At 38.7% G+C, this 19,139-nt stretch overlaps 4 protein-coding genes across 6 annotated transcripts; 1 reads left to right on the top strand and 3 right to left on the bottom strand.

Annotated features, from left to right (window-relative positions):
* The first annotated feature begins 4,472 nt into the window (after positions 1-4,472).
* Positions 4,473-10,856, top strand: LOC141909224 (uncharacterized). Its single transcript, XM_074799610.1, has 2 exons — positions 4,473-4,591; positions 7,552-10,856. The coding sequence occupies exons 1-2, from the start codon at positions 4,520-4,522 to the stop codon at positions 10,204-10,206; spliced, it is 2,727 nt and encodes a 908-aa protein (XP_074655711.1). The 5' UTR covers positions 4,473-4,519; the 3' UTR covers positions 10,207-10,856.
* A 701-nt stretch (positions 10,857-11,557) lies between these two features.
* On the bottom strand, positions 11,558-13,995 carry LOC141908726 (A-kinase anchor protein 7-like). Of its 2 annotated transcripts, none has more exons than XM_074798892.1 (7): positions 13,836-13,995; positions 13,525-13,585; positions 12,901-12,966; positions 12,660-12,799; positions 12,417-12,577; positions 12,013-12,135; positions 11,558-11,868 (listed from the first exon to the last, which is right to left on the bottom strand). In XM_074798892.1, the coding sequence occupies exons 2-7, from the start codon at positions 13,525-13,527 to the stop codon at positions 11,696-11,698; spliced, it is 666 nt and encodes a 221-aa protein (XP_074654993.1). In that variant the 5' UTR covers positions 13,528-13,585; positions 13,836-13,995; the 3' UTR covers positions 11,558-11,695. The 2 variants fall into 2 exon arrangements, with proteins under 2 accessions (XP_074654993.1, XP_074654994.1); XM_074798893.1 differs by having other exon boundaries at positions 12,013-12,120.
* A 461-nt stretch (positions 13,996-14,456) lies between these two features.
* On the bottom strand, positions 14,457-16,729 carry LOC141908862 (A-kinase anchor protein 7-like). 2 transcript variants are annotated; one of them, XM_074799096.1, is made up of 7 exons: positions 16,604-16,729; positions 15,973-16,358; positions 15,795-15,869; positions 15,549-15,688; positions 15,305-15,465; positions 14,977-15,099; positions 14,457-14,833 (listed from the first exon to the last, which is right to left on the bottom strand). In XM_074799096.1, the coding sequence occupies exons 2-7, from the start codon at positions 16,261-16,263 to the stop codon at positions 14,676-14,678; spliced, it is 948 nt and encodes a 315-aa protein (XP_074655197.1). In that variant the 5' UTR covers positions 16,264-16,358; positions 16,604-16,729; the 3' UTR covers positions 14,457-14,675. The 2 variants fall into 2 exon arrangements, with proteins under 2 accessions (XP_074655197.1, XP_074655198.1); XM_074799097.1 differs by lacking the exon at positions 16,604-16,729 and adding an exon at positions 16,441-16,570.
* Positions 16,730-17,252: 523 nt separating this feature from the next.
* On the bottom strand, positions 17,253-19,125 carry LOC141908751 (microtubule nucleation factor SSNA1-like). Its single transcript, XM_074798934.1, has 3 exons — positions 18,988-19,125; positions 18,632-18,831; positions 17,253-17,885 (listed from the first exon to the last, which is right to left on the bottom strand). The coding sequence occupies exons 1-3, from the start codon at positions 19,037-19,039 to the stop codon at positions 17,766-17,768; spliced, it is 372 nt and encodes a 123-aa protein (XP_074655035.1). The 5' UTR covers positions 19,040-19,125; the 3' UTR covers positions 17,253-17,765.
* Positions 19,126-19,139: the final 14 nt, after the last annotated feature.

The raw sequence follows: 19,139 nt of genomic DNA, 5'->3' as shown, positions 1-19,139 counted from the left end.
TTTACGAAATTCCTTGTCGCAAATACTATTTAAAATGCATCGAAGGTTTTGATGAAATAACGCACATGAAATTCACCAACGTACAAAAACATATGAACCGATTTTATGCATGTGCTTTGTCATCGTTAAAAACAATACATTACCTCAGGGTATTTTCAAGACAGGACTATATGATTTGATTAAGTATTTAATATGTGGCTTTGACACACCCAGGCCGTCAACAGGTCATATTTGATGGTTTCGTATTCTATAATGTTTAGGGGCATTCTTAGTCTGATTTACTTATTAACATAAATACATAAAGAGGAATGTATTTTTGGTAAAACGTATATCAAACTTTAGAATAATGATTTAGGTTTTATGTATTTTTCGTTTTACATACAATTCCTACTGTACTTTTTTCGAGTCAAGGGTCGAAAAATGTTATAAGTCGATACACGCGCCAGAAATTGCCGTTACGGTACAAAGACTAAAGCTATTAAGGTCCATTGATTTGCTTTTGGTAATAATTACAAAACTTTTCGTGTGAAAATCAAATTTTTCTGGAAGCCTGGTAATCGAACGCGACAGAAGAGACAGAAAGCTAATCTGCTAAGTGTTTCTATTGTGTAGTGAAAATCATTCGAGCTGTTTTTCCCCCAGTCGGTCCTATGGTCTTTTGTAACACCGTGAATTCAATCGAGCGTGCTCGTACTGCGGTAAAACCGATTGCAGGCTCTCGCGAGGATTGTCGAGATTCAGCATTTAAACGTGATTTGACTGACAATCGTTATACATATCGTTAGTTTTAAGCTGTTCCGTTAAAAATATCGAGAGTAATTTTACTAGTGAAAACTGGTTATGGGTTTCTGAGAAAACATTCGAGTTCATAGCGAAATCGGTAGATTGATTCAGAGTAGTTTATCTCAACAGTTACTTTATTTACTTCCTCGCGTGTTTAAACAAATTATTACACTTTTCGTTGACTCAGGTTGCAATAAAATCAGCGAATTATTACGATTCATCACGTCTTTAATAATGAACGCATGGTTCTGCAATAAGGCGATACAATTCGAAGGCAAACAGTACATTTTACCATCTCGTATTAGTAGGTAAATTGATCTCACGCGGGTCTGCTGCAGTCATCGTGGTGGTTGACGGTTGCGGTTTTCGGTTTTATCAATGGAATCACAAAAATGAAATATCCCATTAATTGCGATTAATGAAAAAAATGAAAAGGTTGCAATAATGTTTATTCCGTTGGAAGTTAATGGCGATTTTTTTCAGTATTGACAAAAAAGGCGGAATCATTACTTCATGCATACATAAACCCTTCTGGATTTTCTTTCCGCATTGAAGTCACGAAGTTCCTCTAGCTTTCGTCGATCAGAATGCAGCGATGATTCTTGATTATAAATGAAGTGAAATAGAGACACTTTGATTCATCATGTCCACAAATACTACCACCTTTGATGCTTTTAGGCTAGTCACGGTGATCCAAGCGAATCCTTGAATATTTAATGTACGTTCAAACAAAAAAGAATCCGGCCACAAGAGGCTTCTCGCAAGCAGTCCCAAAAACCTTTCGAGTCCACTTAGCAACAGTCCTTCATAGGATGGTATTGAATTCAGTAACGATATTGGTCATAAAATACAAAATATGAATAAGAAAGAATCGACATAAAGTATTGAAATACGTAGAGTTGTAGGTAAAAAGGAACCCGGGGCAGGTTTCAATTAAACGCGAGAAAAATCTCTCATCTCCAACTTCTCAAGTATGGTTTACCATTGAAGGGTTTGTTAACGAACGTTGTGACAGATAACTTCCGGCAGACGGCAACCTGTTTTCATCTTTGATTTCCGGCTACGCAGACTGTTCTCCATTCGGATCAATCCGCGGACTCTTTCTCAAAGTCTGTGGATCGATGTAAGATAAAATCCTGCGTCGCAATTCGGGAGACGAAGCCGCACGATTTTTTAGCGATGGGGGAGTGATGCGGTGTTTTGTTGTACTTTTTCTAATGGTTCTCTAACGGTTAGAACGAATATGTATGGCGCATTTTTTTATCTCGGTTGACTGGGTGGTATAGGCAATTTACTATTGTGTGAACATAAACAGCAACAGTATCGACCATAGTGCATTCTGCGTTTCCTGTTAATAAAATACATGTTAAGAGAAAAAGGATTTAATAGTGGCTTTGATATTTTCATATGTTTAGTGATTGATCGTAATGGTTATGTTCCCACGGAATCGACGGAAGCACGAGCCATAGCAAAGTGTTCTATCGGGGCCTGAATGTGCTACAAAATCGGAGAGCGGTGGATTCTGCTGTTGGATATTGGCGTTTTAGACTTCAGCAAATGATGTCGGAAATATATAGTGAATTGTTATTACAAGAATCTCACTGTAAAGACGAAAAAGTCCAAAAATCTTATTCTTTATCTAGAGTATTGTTTGTTCAACGTTTCGACTATACACTTATCGTCTATCAAAACAATAGCTAATCGGATATGAATCATTTAAGTCGGAAACGGGATCCTGATTATTTTCAAGTCAATTTCGTTAGTAATAGTTCTTTTTTTTCTGTCCTACACAAAGTTAACACAGCAAAGAGTGCTGGTAAAACTTTTATCAGTAGAGGTGATCGTATTGGCTCCGACAAAAACTCGCGGCAATTTATTGACAAAGTGACAGCGACACATCGCTGCGTAATAGTTTCATCGTGAATTATTGATAATGCGTGTTAGTTTTTAAACCGACGGACTTGTCGTCAGCTATCGCCGTGCCGAATTGTCACTTTTAAAACGGATAAACGTCACCATTCGACTACAACCACAACTTCTGCTGAAAACGTGAAGGGTTTTACACTACTACAACGTGATTTAAAAATGAACAAGTGTCATATAGCCATCATATAGCTTGATCTATAACAATATACTATCATAGTTTTACTCAGAATTAAGGTTGGGTTTTTTTTCTATGGCCACCTTCACCCGTATTGCACAACGGTTTTTTTTAAAAGAATCAACATCATAAGGATTTTCACTTCAATCTCGACTTGCAGCAAGTCTGGCCTCCGGGAGAGGTTCTCCTTTACAATTAAACACTGCATGATGATGAGTTGTCATTACAAGCGTTTTAATTAGAGAAAATGTGACTGAACATCAGAGGGACGTTAATTGGTTTGATCAGGGAGGTCTTGGACGGTTCTGTGAAACGTAACAGCGTACAGTTCTTTGTTTTCGGGGCACGTCGCGGCCTTGGACTGCGCGGTATCGCGTTTTACGTCGGTGAAGCTACGGATGATAGATGCGCTACGTGTTATTTGGCGACAGGATCACATCAGGTCTTAGAAATTTAATTAGAAATATACGTTAATTGCTGTTGTCACCGTTGGCGCCGACGTAACCGCCAAACGGTGGAAATTTACAGTATTAAAATGACTGAGCGCTCGCGAAAGACGCAGTAAATCAGGCTTATACAAACTTATTTGATATTATTAGCCATGTCAGTTCGTAAGAATCCGATGTCAGCCTGTGCCTGCGAGTTATTCAAGGGAATACGGCCGAAGCGTCTAACAAATTATGAGCCGCCCTTTCAGTCGGAACTGCTCGATTTGACAGGAACCGGCGGCGAATCGCCGCTGGTCTCTTCTCCTACCTGCAACTCGAAACCAGTAATCAGTAAACAACCGTGGTAACATGGCAACTGTGGAACGACAATTTTTTCAACCACACTATAGAACTTAGCTCTAGGAATGTGCAGAAGTTGATGCGCTCCCGTGAACTATTCAGACAGATCAGATTAGCTAGTCTGACATCAGTGAGCATCCAAATCGCGTGTGGACCTCTACGGCTTCATTCATCTATAAGATGATTACTCTGTGACGCAGACCTACAAGATTTCGAAACATTTTCACCGATTAGTTTTTTCGATGTTGGTAAACATACCCGATGATTGGACCGTTATAATTCGGAAACTAAAAATTACACCAATTATTTGACTGCATCTGAATTTGACACTATCGTTCGAAAGCTCGAGGCTTAATCCACGTTGACTTTTTAGGTGTTTTCAAAACTTGAAATTCAAGAAGTATTCTATAAATATTATCGACATATTGGTCATTGGGTAAATAAACCCAGGGATAATATAGGGCTGTTTTACGTAACACATTTTTTGGGGAAGTTTTTAACTACCTTTCCCTTGTAACAATATCTAACAAATCAGACCCTTGCGATATTACTTAGCAAAATGTAACAGAGGTTTCGAGACACCCATTTCCCCTCTAACAATCTGAAACAAACTTTTTGCCCGAACTCCCTCATACGCGTTACGTGATTCTTAGAGATAACAACCCCTATTCATTTTTGTATCCAAAATGTGCAATGACATCTTTCAATAATTACTGAAGAATTGTATCGTTGTCTTATTTTCCAGGTTCTGGCAGACAATGTGAGTCGCCTGTTGCCGAACGTGTGTAAGAAGTGGCATTTTAAACTAAACATTTCTCTATAGAACCGCCTTCTTAAAATACGTAGCATGGGGACTACGCTAGCTCTATTGATAATGGCGATTCTAATCGTCTGCATTACTGACATACGAGGAAAAACGGTACGTATAACATGATTTCTTATTAGTTTCAAGTAAATACTGCTTTTCATTTGCCCTTTCCCTCAAAGGACAGTATAAACTGCGCAGGCTTCTATAGACATTAACTATATCCTATTCCCAACGGCGGGGCCGAAACAAAGATGAAAAACATCTGATATTAATTATGCCTTTCTGCCCGATGGGCTGACAAATATCGAGATCACGGCGTCCGACCTGTGGGCGACAAATCAAAGCCCGTCAATATCGGTTAATATGCTATCTCCGTTGTCAGTTATCACGAGAGCTGCTTCGGGTTACAAAGCCGCGCACAGAGTGGGGCCATTCGTTACATAGTGAAGTGTCTAGATGGACATTTGATAAGTTCGTCTCCTACGGGAATCTTATTCTTCGTCATACAAGACATCGACGTTAATGAAAATGTATAGTCGTACGTCGTCCACAGCGCTTGAAACAAGACGTTGTAGTTGATAAATACATATATATTTTCGGCGAAGTACCCCTTCATGATACCGCTGTTTCTTAGCGAATAAAAAGAACCATTAGTTCCTTCGACATTTATGAGGAATGATACGTTTGTAGCTACGTACGCCCGGGGTGTCGTGTTTTCGTTAGAATGTCCACATTTCTGAACGTACGAACAATAAAGTAAAATTCGAACAGAGTTGTCCAGTTGAAATGTCCTTACATTGAAAACGTGGAAATTATGGTCAATATATTTACCATACATACGTATATAGATAGTCAGAATACAAATTTTTCTTTAGGTTGAATAAGAATCTACGAATAATAGGATCACGTCAATCCAGTTAATTGGCTACACTGCGAATTAAGAAATCGTGTATTTTTGATTATAGCTTATTCGTTTACGAAGAAATGTGGATACCAATCTAGTTAGGTCATGTTCAGAATCTGTTCATTCGCATTCGACTTTAACGCGGTGACGTAGAAATGATGGATATTAATGATTTGGTGCTTCAGTAGGTCTTACATTGTTTTTTTTGTCCTCACAATAGTAATCCGTCTTATATAATAAAGACGTATATTCGCTTGATCAGTTCGATAATAGTAATACCGTATCGAGCGTGTTGTGGTTATTTTCGGCGCAGTGAGGTCCATAAATAGCCTAATCACTATTACAAAATCTACAAGGATATGCAATGTTGTTTTATCCTCTTGGTCGCCTTCACGACCGTGAAAGAAACAGGGAGTGAAGTGTATACGTAAACGATGATAAGTTGTCTGCTTCGAATTAATCTTGCTTTTCTTAATCTGTCTGTTTATCTATCGTGTCCCTTCCTACCTGCCGGGAACGAGACAGTGGGTTTAATCATGGACTCTAAAACTCTCCATCGAGTCCATCGTTTAATCTTGAAATTCGAATTAGAAAATGTTAAATTGAATGGTCGGTTGAATTTACATAAACTTTTGTTTAAATCGAAGTAAAGAATTGGAAATTTCGTTTCTGGTTCGCGTGAACCATCAGCTGACGGAGGGCAGTAACCTTGTCCTACTCGAAGCGTTGGGACCAGGTTGACGTGATACCTTAGTCGAGAATCAAATGGAAGGCTTTCTAAGAAATTGACTTTTTAAGAAATGGATTTTAGTGGTTTACCATAGGTATCACGAGCAAGGCGGAGGGAGTGCGAACGCCCTTTATTCAAGTGGAAGTTCCGGCTTGACTTGCGTTCATAATTCTTAACAGTATAAATGTCAGCGACTAAAAATCCCTCGTAATTTCTACCTGAATGACGGCTAATATGACAGGAAGTGGATGCAAGCACACATTGCCTCCTTTCGGCGAACCTTTCCGTTATTACGTCTATTATTGATTCCGATGGAAGAAAATAAAAACGAAACAGACCCACGCAATATCACTAAATAAGTAATTAGGGAAAGATTCGTACATGTTCCTTCGCGACAATCCTGCCCATTGTACTTAACCCCAGGCCGGTGAGAGATGTTACTTCATTTATATGCCATCATGCATCTCCTAGTTAGCTGTTGTCGGGTGATATTCCGTTAAGGACAACAGCAGAAGTCCTAAGGGTGTATTGAAAAATACCCAAAAAAAAAGGAATTCGGCAAAATTTCAAAGTAAGGCCTACGTAGAACGATTGAATTTTGGTAAGTTTAGCTAAGGATCGGAACCATAAGACGAACGCAGTCTAGAAAACATCATTCCATACGTCTTACTCAGCCACGGGGGAGTTTTAATGATATTGAAACCCGATGCGTTGGCTTAAGACTTGTAGACAAAGTCGCTTGATGTCTTATTTACCGAATGTGTTCTGTCCGCGCGAAATGAGATCTCCGGGTAAACATTGTCGAAAACTCCGCGTCCGAGCAGTCGTATTGGCAAATTATCAGGTACAACACACGCGAACGTAAAAAGGAAAACGAGCCGACATGAAAAGGTTGTGAAAACAATCTGGTCGTTATTCTTACATTTACCAACGACAGCGTTTACTGATGGACTGCGTGTCGAAGCTGAGATTTGAAGAAAAATTGGCCGTCACCCAGTTTTGTCTGATGTTTTAGTTAGAGGATTAACAATTCAAATGAGTTCTTTTGTCAACATGCATAATTCATGCTCGCCAAGTAATATTTAGGAATTTCCACCCGTTATCACGAATTCGTTGAAGATACTACATAGATATCACTTAGCGACGTGTTATAAACATTCGACCAGTAACTGATTAATATAATACGATGTGCGAAAGAATTTAATATATAATGTGAATGCCATATCAAAAATGCCTCGATTCTGTGAACGCGATGGGGAAAATATTTTTCTATGTAAACATCAAGAACGTTGATGCGAGGATGAATATGCAATGGACAAATATCTCAAGACACATTACAACTATTCAAAGTCAACGTTATTCAGATTTTGACGAGATAAGTGAAATAGATGATAGATTATTGTATTTACTTAAAACAATGTTTCTGTGTATTTTCAGATTTCAAAGCGGCACATCGCGTCACTGGCCCGACACAACTGGATTCCGAAACCAGCGATGAGATATTATCCATTCAGAGGAGAGAGCGCGGGTGTCGGCTATTCGCCTCCGTTCTACGATGACTTGAACTACCGCGATCGTAGATTCCTGAGCTCGTTGGTTCGTACGAGAGCCGACGACGGACGACCTTGGTGGAAAACCTCCGACAGGTCTCGCGAGAATTCGTACAAGTACGAACCGTATTTCAGTCGTTTGGTCGAAAATGCCCAGTCGCCTGATCACGACAGACGCGACGAAGACGTCGACGATGATTACGAAACGGAAGAATGGGGCCAGTCGAATTACCCGCAATGGCTGTCGAGATCGGCGCGGTTTCCCAGCAGACGTAAACGCGACACGTCCAAGCGTCATTTAGCATCTGCTTATATGTGGGGCAAGAGATACGATAATCTATTCAACGATCCCGCAGATAAACGACATCTGGGAGCGGCATTCCGATGGGGAAAACGCGATTACCTGGAGGATAAAAGAAACATCGGCTCAGCGAAAAACTGGGGTTTCCACCACAGAGGTAAGAGAGACGAAGAGGAACAAGAGGCAAAACGAAACTTAGGCGCAGCGAGAAACTTCGCCGGCAAAAGGGAAGATATGGAAAGTGTGAAGCGGCATTTAGGCGCAACGATGAGATTCGTCGGAAAGCGCGAATTCGATGACGACGCCGAAAAAAGAAATTTAGGCGCTGCAAGGAATTTTGCCGGGAAGCGAGAATTTGATATCGACGAAGAAAAACGGCATTTAGGATCCGTGCGAAACTTCGCGGCCGGTAAAAGGGAGGAAGCTGACGAAATGGATAAGCGACACCTAGGGGCAACTATGAGATTTAGCGGGAAACGAGACTCTGCGGAAAATGAAAAACGGAATTTAGGTTCCGCGCGTAATTTTGCTGCTGGAAAGCGAGAATCTGACGATATCGAGGGTGAAAAACGACATCTTGGTTCGGCGAGGAACTTTGCAGGAAAACGAGACTCTGCGGAAGAGAAACGGCATCTAGGCTCCGTGCGAAACTTTGCGGCCGGTAAAAGGAACGGAGCTGACGAAATGGATAAGCGACACCTGGGGGCAACTATGAGATTTACTGGAAAACGAGACTCGGCGGAAAATGAAAAAAGAAACATCGGTTCTGCTCGAAATTTTGCGGGAAAAAGGGAATCGGAAGATATCGAAAATGAGAAGCGCCATCTCGGTTCAACACGTAATTTTGCGGGCAAAAGAAATTTAGGATCAGCAAGAAATTTCGCTGGAAAAAGAGAATTCGAAGACGAAAAAAGAAATTTAGGTTCAGCGAGAAATTTCGCTGGAAAAAGAGAATTCGAAGACGAAAAAAGAAATTTAGGTTCAGCGAGAAATTTCGCTGGAAAAAGAGAATTCGAAGACGAAAAAAGAAATTTAGGTTCAGCGAGAAATTTCGCTGGAAAAAGAGAATTCGAAGACGAAAAAAGAAATTTAGGTTCAGCGAGAAATTTCGCTGGAAAAAGGGAATTCGGAGACGACAAAAGAAATTTAGGTTCAGCAAGAAATTTCGCTGGAAAAAGGGAATTTGAAGACGAAAAAAGAAATTTAGGTTCAGCAAGAAATTTCGCTGGCAAAAGGGAATTTGAAGACGAAAAAAGAAATTTAGGTTCAGCCAGAAATTTCGCTGGAAAAAGAGAATTTGAAGACGAAAAAAGAAATTTAGGTTCAGCCAGAAATTTTGCTGGAAAAAGAGAATTCGGTGATGAAAAAAGAAATTTAGGTTCAGCAAGAAATTTCGCTGGAAAAAGGGAATTTGAAGACGACAAAAGAAATTTAGGTTCAGCCAGAAATTTTGCTGGAAAAAGAGAATTCGGTGATGAAAAAAGAAATTTAGGTTCAGCAAGAAATTTCGCTGGAAAAAGGGAATTTGAAGACGACAAAAGAAATTTAGGTTCAGCAAGAAATTTCGCTGGAAAAAGGGAATTTGAAGACGGCAAAAGAAATTTAGGTTCAGCCAGAAATTTCGCTGGAAAAAGAAATTTAGGTTCTGCAAGAAATTTCGCGGGGAAAAGAGAGTTCGATGATATAATTGATGATAAACGACATATCGGAGCAACCATGAGATTTGTTGGGAAGCGGGAGTTGTATGACCATGACGTTGGACAAATAGCGTCTAGATTCGACGCTGTCGGAGATAATGAGGAGCTAGGAGACGAGATTAAACGACACATGGGATCGATGATGAGATGGAGAGGTGGAAAAAGAGAATCGGGCGAAGAGTATAAACGACACATGGGTTCATTCGTGGCGTGGAGAACCGGTAAGCGCGACGATGAAGGCGATTTTGAGAAAAGACACATAGGATCAGCTTCGGCTTGGCGTAGCGGCAAGCGGCATATGGGCGCGGCGATGTCGTGGCGAAGTAGTAAACGAGACAATGAAGACGAAAAGCGAAACCTCGGTTCACTGATGGCTTGGCGATCGGGAAAACGTTCAGAAAACGACGAGAAACAAAGCGATACAACGGTGAAACGTCACCTGGGCTCGGCTCTGAGTTTTGCCCAGAAAGGAAAGCGCCATGCTGGACCGGCCGGTAGTGCAACCGCCAACGACGGTAAAGACTCTGAACCCGCAGCGGCTTGATGGGTACGCGCTGAAAGCAATACGAATCTCATCACAAGAGAAAAAACATTTTCGAAGAAAAACATCACGGAAAAATCGACAACTTGCCCATTTTTGAAATCAAATGATAAACCAGCTATTATGACAAATCAAATAATATTAGCAAACCCTGGCATTAGCCTACGTACATGTGTACGCTGTTATATTATTGTACCACAGGACAATACACGGTCTGGGTGGTATTAATTACCTTCGTGTTGTTGAACCTGGCATTACATAGTTTTCGTTATGATAAGTTTTTATTTGTGATATAATACGCTACTCTTGGTCAGCTCTGCACAGGGGGATCGGCAACTGACGGTGGGGGATACCGTGTGGTTTTCTTTCTGCGAACGAACTGAATGTTGTCTGGGACGCATAAGAACTATCGTGTTATAGCCTATATTGAAACTGACGGACGATAGAAACTGGAGAATATTAATGTGCATTAAGTTCGTTTATACGTACGAATATGCATGATTAGTGGTTACATATAGCGCGTACTGTTGAATTGTTAGTCTATTGGTGTCGTGGATGACCACGTTCTTCGTCAAGAGAGACCCTTCATTAAAGATAGAATAAACCGGTTGTAAAAATGAAAACTAATTTATTTTTTGATTTTATGAATAAACTATGTGCCCGTTGTTGAAGAATAGTGTCTTTTTATTACCTAAATTCCTCAAGCAGCAGAAACTCGACTGACAGGAAGAAAGATCCGGACAAAGGATAATTTATTAAGTGGAGCACCTCAACGTCCCGATTTTAATTCATGTCCAAATTTCGTCAACGTACTTTCGTGCAATTCGGAATACCACATACGATAACATGATTGAACCAAATTCATTTTCAATTGGTTATATATTATCATAGTACAGTGTATATCAGTATAGCTAGGGCCGATAACTGGGTATCCCTATGGATACACCTGGTGTTTTCAAATACCAGCACACGTTATATGATATAATCACAAAGACGTAACATTTGCCTTCTTCCATTCTTCCTCATCAGCTTTTGATAGAAGGCCTACGTAATTCTGTTAAGCCCAATGGACACGACGTAGAGAGACACAAAAACAAGAGACAGAATCGTGTTACCGAGCGTTTCCTTGTGCGTTTACGAGAAACGTGGTTTCGGCCATAGTTTCCGAGATCAAACGGGTTTGTTTCCGTGCGTTGGGCTCTGTCCGGTTTCTCCGTACCCATATCACAGAGCAGCTGGAACCGGTTGCACAGTCGTGTCCAAAGGTTGTCATTAGACTTATGGACTCGAAAGAATGAGTTTGGACTTCTGGATCATGGTATATCAATACAGAACTGGAAACCTATATAGTCATCCATGCGTCTTTATTTTCATATATATTTTCATTCATATTAAATAATTCTACATTCAACAAAGAGAAAAAACATCTGTATCAATTATATTATGATTAAATTACTTTCAATAATCATCAAAACTTGGAGGACGGTATTTATCAGCGTTTAGATTTCTCATTAGTTTTATTCAAAGTAACTTCGTAAGCGATTCTGTAGTAACCGGTCTCTTCATCTCTCTTCATTTCACACAGCTGGATACTTTTGAAAACGTCTTCACCGAATTCAACACCGACAAACTCCGCGTACAATTCGGGTTCAATTCTTTTTATACCTGGTAACATAAACACAATGATTATTGATCAATGGAAGGAAGAAGTGAAGCAGATGAAATTTTTTTTTTAGATACAGCAAAACCAGTAAACCCGGTTCATATGGCATCGATGAAATCAAAAACAAATCATTCTGAAATCCTCACCTTTTTTTCTCAACTTTGGCGACAAATCGGACAGTTTAAGAATTGTTAAATGTGGTCTGAAAACTTTACCATCTCTATCTGTACTAGAAATATTTTGTGCTTTGAATTCTGCATTAACACATTCTGAAAAAATCATACAGTACGAGAGGCCAGGATTGGTTGTGTCTTGGAATAAAAATCTTGCTTACTTCCAATTGAATCTAACTGCTGGCATTGAACACAGCTTAAACCCGAAACTGGTTGAACTGAAGCTTATCAGGACAATAAAATATTTGATTTAAAGAGCAGGCCCAGTTCTGGTAAGTATAGAATACAGTTCAGACCAATAACTGTTGAACTGAAGCTTATCAGGACAGCAGAACACATGATTTAAAGAGAAGGCCTAGTTCTGGTTACGCACGTACCTGCTGTTTTCCTTAATCGAAGAAGGTTTTCATTTTCTACGGGAGATGCGAACAGCACATTATGTTTGAAATGACCAAGACCTTTGAATGTAATTTCCAAAGATTGGCCTCCAAGCTCCTGGTCTATTCTCGATTGACAATTGTCCATTGCCATTTTTAACCTGGAAAAAAAGGAAAATTCATTCTCGACATGATTCAAGCTCCAAATATTATGATCTAAATATTTGTAAGGATTTTCCTCGCCTGTTGAAGCTCTCTTCACACTTCTCCACATGAAGCACCATAACTGTAACATGCAAAGTCTTAATATCGACCATGGCTTCTTCGATTTCAGGACATTTCGCCAAAATCTGTGCCTGTACATCAGACAATGCTGAATGGATCTAGAAAATCAAGATACATATACCGTTACAGCATACACTTTCGAAACCGATACGAGCAAAAATTATAGGGTACACTGTACATGTACTTGAATTTTATTTACCTGAGGGTTGGTGACTTGCAAAGCTACAAAATAGTTTGGACGGATTCTCTTTATATGTTGACTTGACTAAAATGATTTAAGTAAAAAGATGCTTTGAAGAACCGAAAATCTGGGTCATAAACTTTTGCTTTTAAACATATGATTCAACATCATTATAACGAATTGCTGAGGTGGAATAAAAAGGCGTCCGAACTCTACAAAAAGCACAATGACAAATATTTTCTCCAAAACTCGGAATGTTGAAAGTTACATGTATTTTCCCATTACAAATCGTAATTTGTCATTTAAAATATATCTTGGTGGTTAATTGGTACGTGCCAGAGCTTTTTTAACAAATTTCCGTAAATCCTGACTGGAAAGAATATATTTCATTACCAAGAATTTTGTAATACAATTCAGTACACAGTCATTCCTTGTCTTTAAGCATGCATTGACCAATTGTCTCGTTCGTTTCTTGTAAGGGTTACAGGGTGGGCGCCACTGCGGCCACCATTTCCATCTTTTGATTCACTTCACAACTCTTCAAAACGGTTGAATTTGTCATTTACTTACGCATCCATTGAAGGTTACATTCAAGTGGTCACTAGAGATTAAGTGAAAATAAGAATCGCTTGCAATATTTACCATGATTGCCGATGTATGGAAGTTTGTCAACAGGATTCAGCCCACCATTTATGTTTATGACCTGGAAAAAGTGAAACAGTTTGAGGCGGTATGAAACTGATCATTATTGCCTCAGGTTTTTACGGTCAGCGGTCGTTCTCTATCACTTTGGTATAGTTAGAAATTACGATTATGGAAGATTTAGAAGTGTTTTCATCGACTTGGATTCTGCATTATACATTGTTAAATAGGAATCGGTTAAAAAGAAAAAAATGTTCACCAAACGAAAGTGCGATATAAAACGTGGGGTCGAGCTACGTAGGCCTACGTACCTGCTGGAAGGTTCACGCCCAAGTCCTGGAAGTGGTTGTTTCCATAGTAGTGATTTCCGTCGCTCTAAGATCCTATAAACGTTCCCACCACACAGATAAATACAAAATATGTATACAGACTTGAATATTGACTTGCATGGTCGCCGGTTTGCGATTCAAAATTCAGGTCCACCGGTTTGATCTGGCCGATAAAAAGATAAATATCGTGGCTGATAAGGGCCACGTGCATTATCTTTTACATGACCTCGACTTTGCACCCTAGCAAAAACGAACTTTCGATGTTGCTCAATGATTTTTCGTTTTTGCGCCGTTATTTTTATCATGATTTAAAAAATTAATGTACAGGGTGTATAGGCAACCGGCTGAGTCCACTTGTAAGCTCAGCCGATATGAGAAACAAGGTATCAATTTATGGCCTATTAACCCGGACTCTCCTTGGAGCAGCCGGAATTAGTTGCACCGTCGTGAAATCAGTCCAAGAGTGGTCTAAGACTGGTCGTGAAAGAACGAGTTTTGACTCTGGATCATCTTATTTCTTATTCTGTATTATGTAAAGCGTTACGAGTCTGTAAAGAGAATGACGCTATATAGAAATAAACATGAACACCTTTATAACCAAGCACGCGTTTTTATTTACAAATATATACGTATATAAAATAGAATTCAATGCAATAAACAAGCATTTCTGCGATTCGAACAATGCAATATAAAAAAGGCAGATCTAGAAAACATTAGATAATTCTACATTCAACAAAAAGAATAAACATCTGTTTCAATTAATTTCAATGAAATTACTATCGTTATCGAAACTTGGATGATACTTATCAGAGTTTGGATTATTCATTTAGTTTTATTCAAAGTAACTTCGTAAGCGATTCTGTAGTAACCGGTCTCATCATCTCTCTTCATTTCACACAGCTGGATACTTTTGAAAACGTCTTCACCGAAATCAGCATCGACAAACTCCGCGTACAATTCGGGTTCAATTCTTTTTATACCTGGTAGCATTAACGCAATAATCATTGATTAATGGAAGGAAGAAGTGAATCAGATGAAATGTTTTCTAGATACAGTAAAGCAGTTTAATCCGGATCATTTTGTTATCAATTAAATCAATCCATAATTATTCTGAAATTCTCACCTTTCTTTTTCAACTTTGCCAGCGACTTGGACAGTTTCAGAATTGTTAAATGTGGTTTGAAATCTTTACGATCTCCATCTGTACTATGAATATTCTGTGCTTCGAATTCTGCGATTATACATTCTGAAAAATCGAAGTGTAAATTACACAGAACATTGAGAGGCCAGGATCTAGTTTCTTGAGTGTCTTGGAATCAAAATTTGTTCATTTCCAATTGAATATCTAACTGTGGTATTGAATACAGCTTAAACTCATAACTGGTTGAACTGAAGCTTATCAGGACAACGAAATATTTGATTTAAAGAGAAGGCCCAGTTCTGGTAAGTACCTGCTGTTTTTGTTAATCGAAGAAGGTTTTCATTTTCTACGGGAGACGCGAACAGCACATTATGTTTGAAATTACCGAGACCTTTGAATGTAATTTCCAAAGATTGGCCTCCAAGCTCCTGGTCTATTCTCGATTGACAATTGTCCATTGCTGTTTTTAACCTGCAAAAAGCAAAATAATTCTCAAAATGAGCAAAGCATGATTAAAATGTAAATGAAATTTAAACTGTAATGATCTTCCTAACCGGTTAAGGCTTTCTTCGGATTTCTCAACAAAAAGCACCATAACTGTAACATGGAGAGTTTTGATGTCGACCATGGCTTCTTTGATTTCAGGACATTTCGCTAAAATCTGCGCCTGTACATCAGACAATGCTGTGTGGATCTATAGAATACAGAAATACAATGTACATATAGTAACAGTATACGCTTTTGAAACTGATACGGTAACAAATTATACACGGATAATAGGGAACTTAACCCTTACTTACCCGGGGGTTGGTGACTTGCAAAGCTACAAAATAGTTTGGGCGGATGCTTGGCTTTCTTTTCCTTAGCTGACTTGACTAAAATTCAAGTGAAAAGATTCTTCGAAAAATTGAACATTTAAGCCATGAGAATATTCATTTCCACGCCCATAATTCAATATAACAACTTAAGATCAGTTACCCAACTTGCAGATAGAAATGTGCCATCTCGACAAAGAGCACAATGACAAATATCTTCTTCAGAACTGCGTAAATTTTCCCTCAAATCGATCCAGCGCAATTCATTTCGAGGTTCGAAACATATATCAAACACTTTTCCTACTCGTGGGGCCAATTCCATTGTATTAATGTCGTAATTAGCTGTAGCTAATTCAGACAGAAAGTTCGCCTTTGTTTGTAAAAGTTTTTGTACTGATGTTCTGACAAATTCTAACAAATTCTTTGGTAATGTAGCTGGTTTTGGAAACACCATATCATTGAGTGACAAAGAACAATCACTTGCAATAAAACTGACGTATGAATGTTTGTAGACAGTTGAGAGATCAGCCAACCATTTATACTCTTGACCTGGAAAAAGAGAAAAAATGTGAGGATAAGAAACTTTAAATCAAAAAGGCTACCGTATGCCTCTTATTATTAACTACAGTACCTAATTCGTATACAGTACTATTAGTATCTGTTGTTAGTCAGTCATTCACTTTCACTTTCTAAGGTATTAAAAACTACGATAATGGGGAGATATAAGTGTTGTCATCGAATTGTATGCATGTAAATCACTGTACTATAGATTTCTGCACCACCCGACGACTTACGTTTTTGGAATTGAAGGCGAGAACATTGTTGAATAGAAATATAAAAGAAAAAAAAATATTTTCACCAAATGTAAACACTCCGGCAACGACCTTGAAAATTGGGGCCGAAAATTGGACGGTTGAGGCTTGACATTCAACGACCGTGGTGGCAGCACCGTACGTGGGATTTCTTCAATTTCATTTCAATTTCTACGACTACACGGGCGCTCTCGATTGAGTACTAAAATGGAAGTCAAATGAGCTAAAAGTCAAATGGAGCAATGTCCATGATTTTAAATTGACATTGACGGTTATAGACTAGGGCATCTCGAAATTTGTGTTTCTACCCGGCGCACTAGCCCGAGGTACTGCATTAGTTCACAGAAATCCCGCTTGGTGATCGTATGGTGCTGCCACCAAGTTGATCTAAACGGAATGAAAATGGGGTTCAATGATTGGCTGTGTCAATTACTCGTCACACCCCGCGTAATTCAAAATACAATCAAGTAATCAATGGGTCGCAGAATCTGCCTTTTCGGTCTTGGTTTAAAGGGAACGAAAGCTCAGCAAACTTGATCGACCAAAACTGTCATAGGACCAACCAACCTCTCCAATTTCATTCCTGATTTGAACTCATCAAAAATAAAACGAACTGTTTCTTTTCACCTTACCTAACTTTATTTTTATTCATGTTTTATAAAAGGATAAGTCAATAGAGTTAAAGTACTTTACTTTTAGTACTTTATCATTTATCAATAGTCATATTTTGTGTAATACACTGATGCCAAGAAAATACAACAATCCTTGTTTTGAAAGTAATTTCCACACAAAGTTCGCTTCTGCCAGCAGAAACTATTTTTTACTAACATTACTTCCAATTTGATTTACACGCATATTACAACGTATTTGTTCCTTTTAGGCCTACATCAATAATTCTAGAGGCAAGTTCCTCGTTTCTCATACAGGCAATTACCGCAAAAAATACTTTGACTTTATCACAATTCCATAAAATCTCCCTGAAATATCACCATTACACTGTCACACAAATCCTTTTTCCTCCAATAAAAACTTAAAAACGGAAAAACATTAAGCACATGCATGAATGTAAAGAGAAATGAGTATAAATCTTTTGTTCTTTTTAAGTGTTTGATTTTGGAACAGTCTTTTTTGGTTTTCACTAATTTCATGCCTTTTCCATTTTCGATCCAGTCGGCAGGGCACCGTGTCTTCCTGGAGCTTGGTCGCGTAATGTCTGGGATTCTCGCTTCAAAACGTTCAAAAGTGTCTGTGAACTTTCCAAAATCTAAAACGAGAAAATGCGTCATCAATAATCATTATCTTCGGCGTTTGACCAGTCAGTGATGATCTTTCATCAATAATTGTAATCATTATAGTTTTGGTGCACAGATATTTTGATTTATTTGTTTTTTGACAATCAGTCATGGACCCTGTTCCACAGTTGTGAGTTAATTAACTCCCGAGTTAAAGTCAGTTCATTTTCAGTTTTAACTCAAGAGTCAAATATTAACTCACAACTGTGGAACTGGGCACGTTATTTAAGTTTATTGCGAGAATTTGAAACAATTAAGATCTGCCCTGTATTTAAATAAATTGATGTCTGATTTAATTTAATAATTGGTCAATTATGGCAAATTGATCGATGTTAAGTTCAAAACACCTTGCCTTGCTCAGCTTGGATATGGATAACATCATCTTCAAAAATCATTCACAGTTGTGAGTTAGTTAACTCTTGAGTTAAAGTCAGGGCCCAGTTCCACAGTTCCGAGTTAAGATTTAACTCCGAGTTAAATCATTGAAAATGAACTAACTTTAACTCAGAGTTAACTCTAACTCACAACTGTGGAACTGCGTCCTGTTCATTTTCAATGTTTTAACCCAGGGTCAAATCTTAACTCAGAACTGTGGAACTGGACCCTGATCTTCTAAAGTATTTCCTATCCTAAACTTGGACTGAGGCATGCCAGCAGTTTGGATCAATTTGTCCGAGTTAAGCGAGGTAAAATGTTTGGACGTAAAAATGTTCTGTACCTTCATATAGGCAGCTTCTGTTTCTGCGATTGTCTTATCGAATTCATTGCGCGACGCTAATTTCTTGCTGAGACTTTCGTTGACTTTCGCGAGTTTTTCCGTTAAAATTCGAATATCGTTTTGTAATTTCTGTTTTTCCTCCTCTTCGGTTAAAATCTGTCGATTGAGTTCATCGCGTTTGGCGCAAAGATCTTCTATACCTGGTGAAAAAATCAGCAATATTGGGTGAATCATAAATACACATGACATAGCGGACAGACTTCATCTTTTTTAAAAGATTTTAATTGAAAATAGGACTCTCGACAAATCTTATTTTAAAATTCGACACACTGCAGAATATTTCGGCTGAAACTTACATTTCACCAATTCGTTGTTGTAGCTTTGAAGAGCAGCTCCTTGTTGAGACATTATGTTGTAGATGTGACTGAACCCTTTTGAGAGAGAATCGCAAAAATATGTTTATTTAGTGAGCGATGATAGCAACGGAAAATTATTAAAATCAATTCAA

This window comes from Tubulanus polymorphus, chromosome 7 (assembly GCF_964204645.1).
Source record: "Tubulanus polymorphus chromosome 7, tnTubPoly1.2, whole genome shotgun sequence".
NCBI lineage: Eukaryota > Metazoa > Nemertea > Palaeonemertea > Tubulaniformes > Tubulanidae > Tubulanus > Tubulanus polymorphus.
The sequence above is the reverse complement of the archived record's forward strand: the minus strand, read 5'-3'. Positions and strand labels throughout refer to the sequence as shown.

Excerpts from the sequence above, each read along its gene's own strand:
- LOC141909224 (XM_074799610.1), top strand. The coding sequence starts at position 4,520 with ATGGGGACTACGCTAGCTCTATTGATAATGGCGATTCTAATCGTCTGC. Across the intron at positions 4,592-7,551 it reads CTGACATACGAGGAAAAACG|ATTTCAAAGCGGCACATCGC; the intron begins GTACGTATAACA and ends GTGTATTTTCAG.
- LOC141908726 (XM_074798892.1), bottom strand. Across the intron at positions 12,800-12,900 it reads TGCAAGTCACCAACCCTCAG|ATCCATTCAGCATTGTCTGA; the intron begins GTAAATAAAATT and ends TTGATTTTCTAG. Across the intron at positions 12,136-12,416 it reads TCGATTAAGGAAAACAGCAG|AATGTGTTAATGCAGAATTC; the intron begins GTACGTGCGTAA and ends TGATTTTTTCAG.
- LOC141908862 (XM_074799096.1), bottom strand. The coding sequence starts at position 16,263 with ATGGTGTTTCCAAAACCAGCTACATTACCAAAGAATTTGTTAGAATTT. Across the intron at positions 15,466-15,548 it reads TCCGAAGAAAGCCTTAACCG|GTTAAAAACAGCAATGGACA; the intron begins GTTAGGAAGATC and ends TGCTTTTTGCAG. Across the intron at positions 14,834-14,976 it reads GGCAAAGTTGAAAAAGAAAG|GTATAAAAAGAATTGAACCC; the intron begins GTGAGAATTTCA and ends TAATGCTACCAG.
- LOC141908751 (XM_074798934.1), bottom strand. The coding sequence starts at position 19,039 with ATGTCTCAACAAGGAGCTGCTCTTCAAAGCTACAACAACGAATTGGTG. Across the intron at positions 18,832-18,987 it reads CAACAACGAATTGGTGAAAT|GTATAGAAGATCTTTGCGCC; the intron begins GTAAGTTTCAGC and ends TTTTTTCACCAG. Across the intron at positions 17,886-18,631 it reads CAGAAGCTGCCTATATGAAG|ATTTTGGAAAGTTCACAGAC; the intron begins GTACAGAACATT and ends TTCTCGTTTTAG.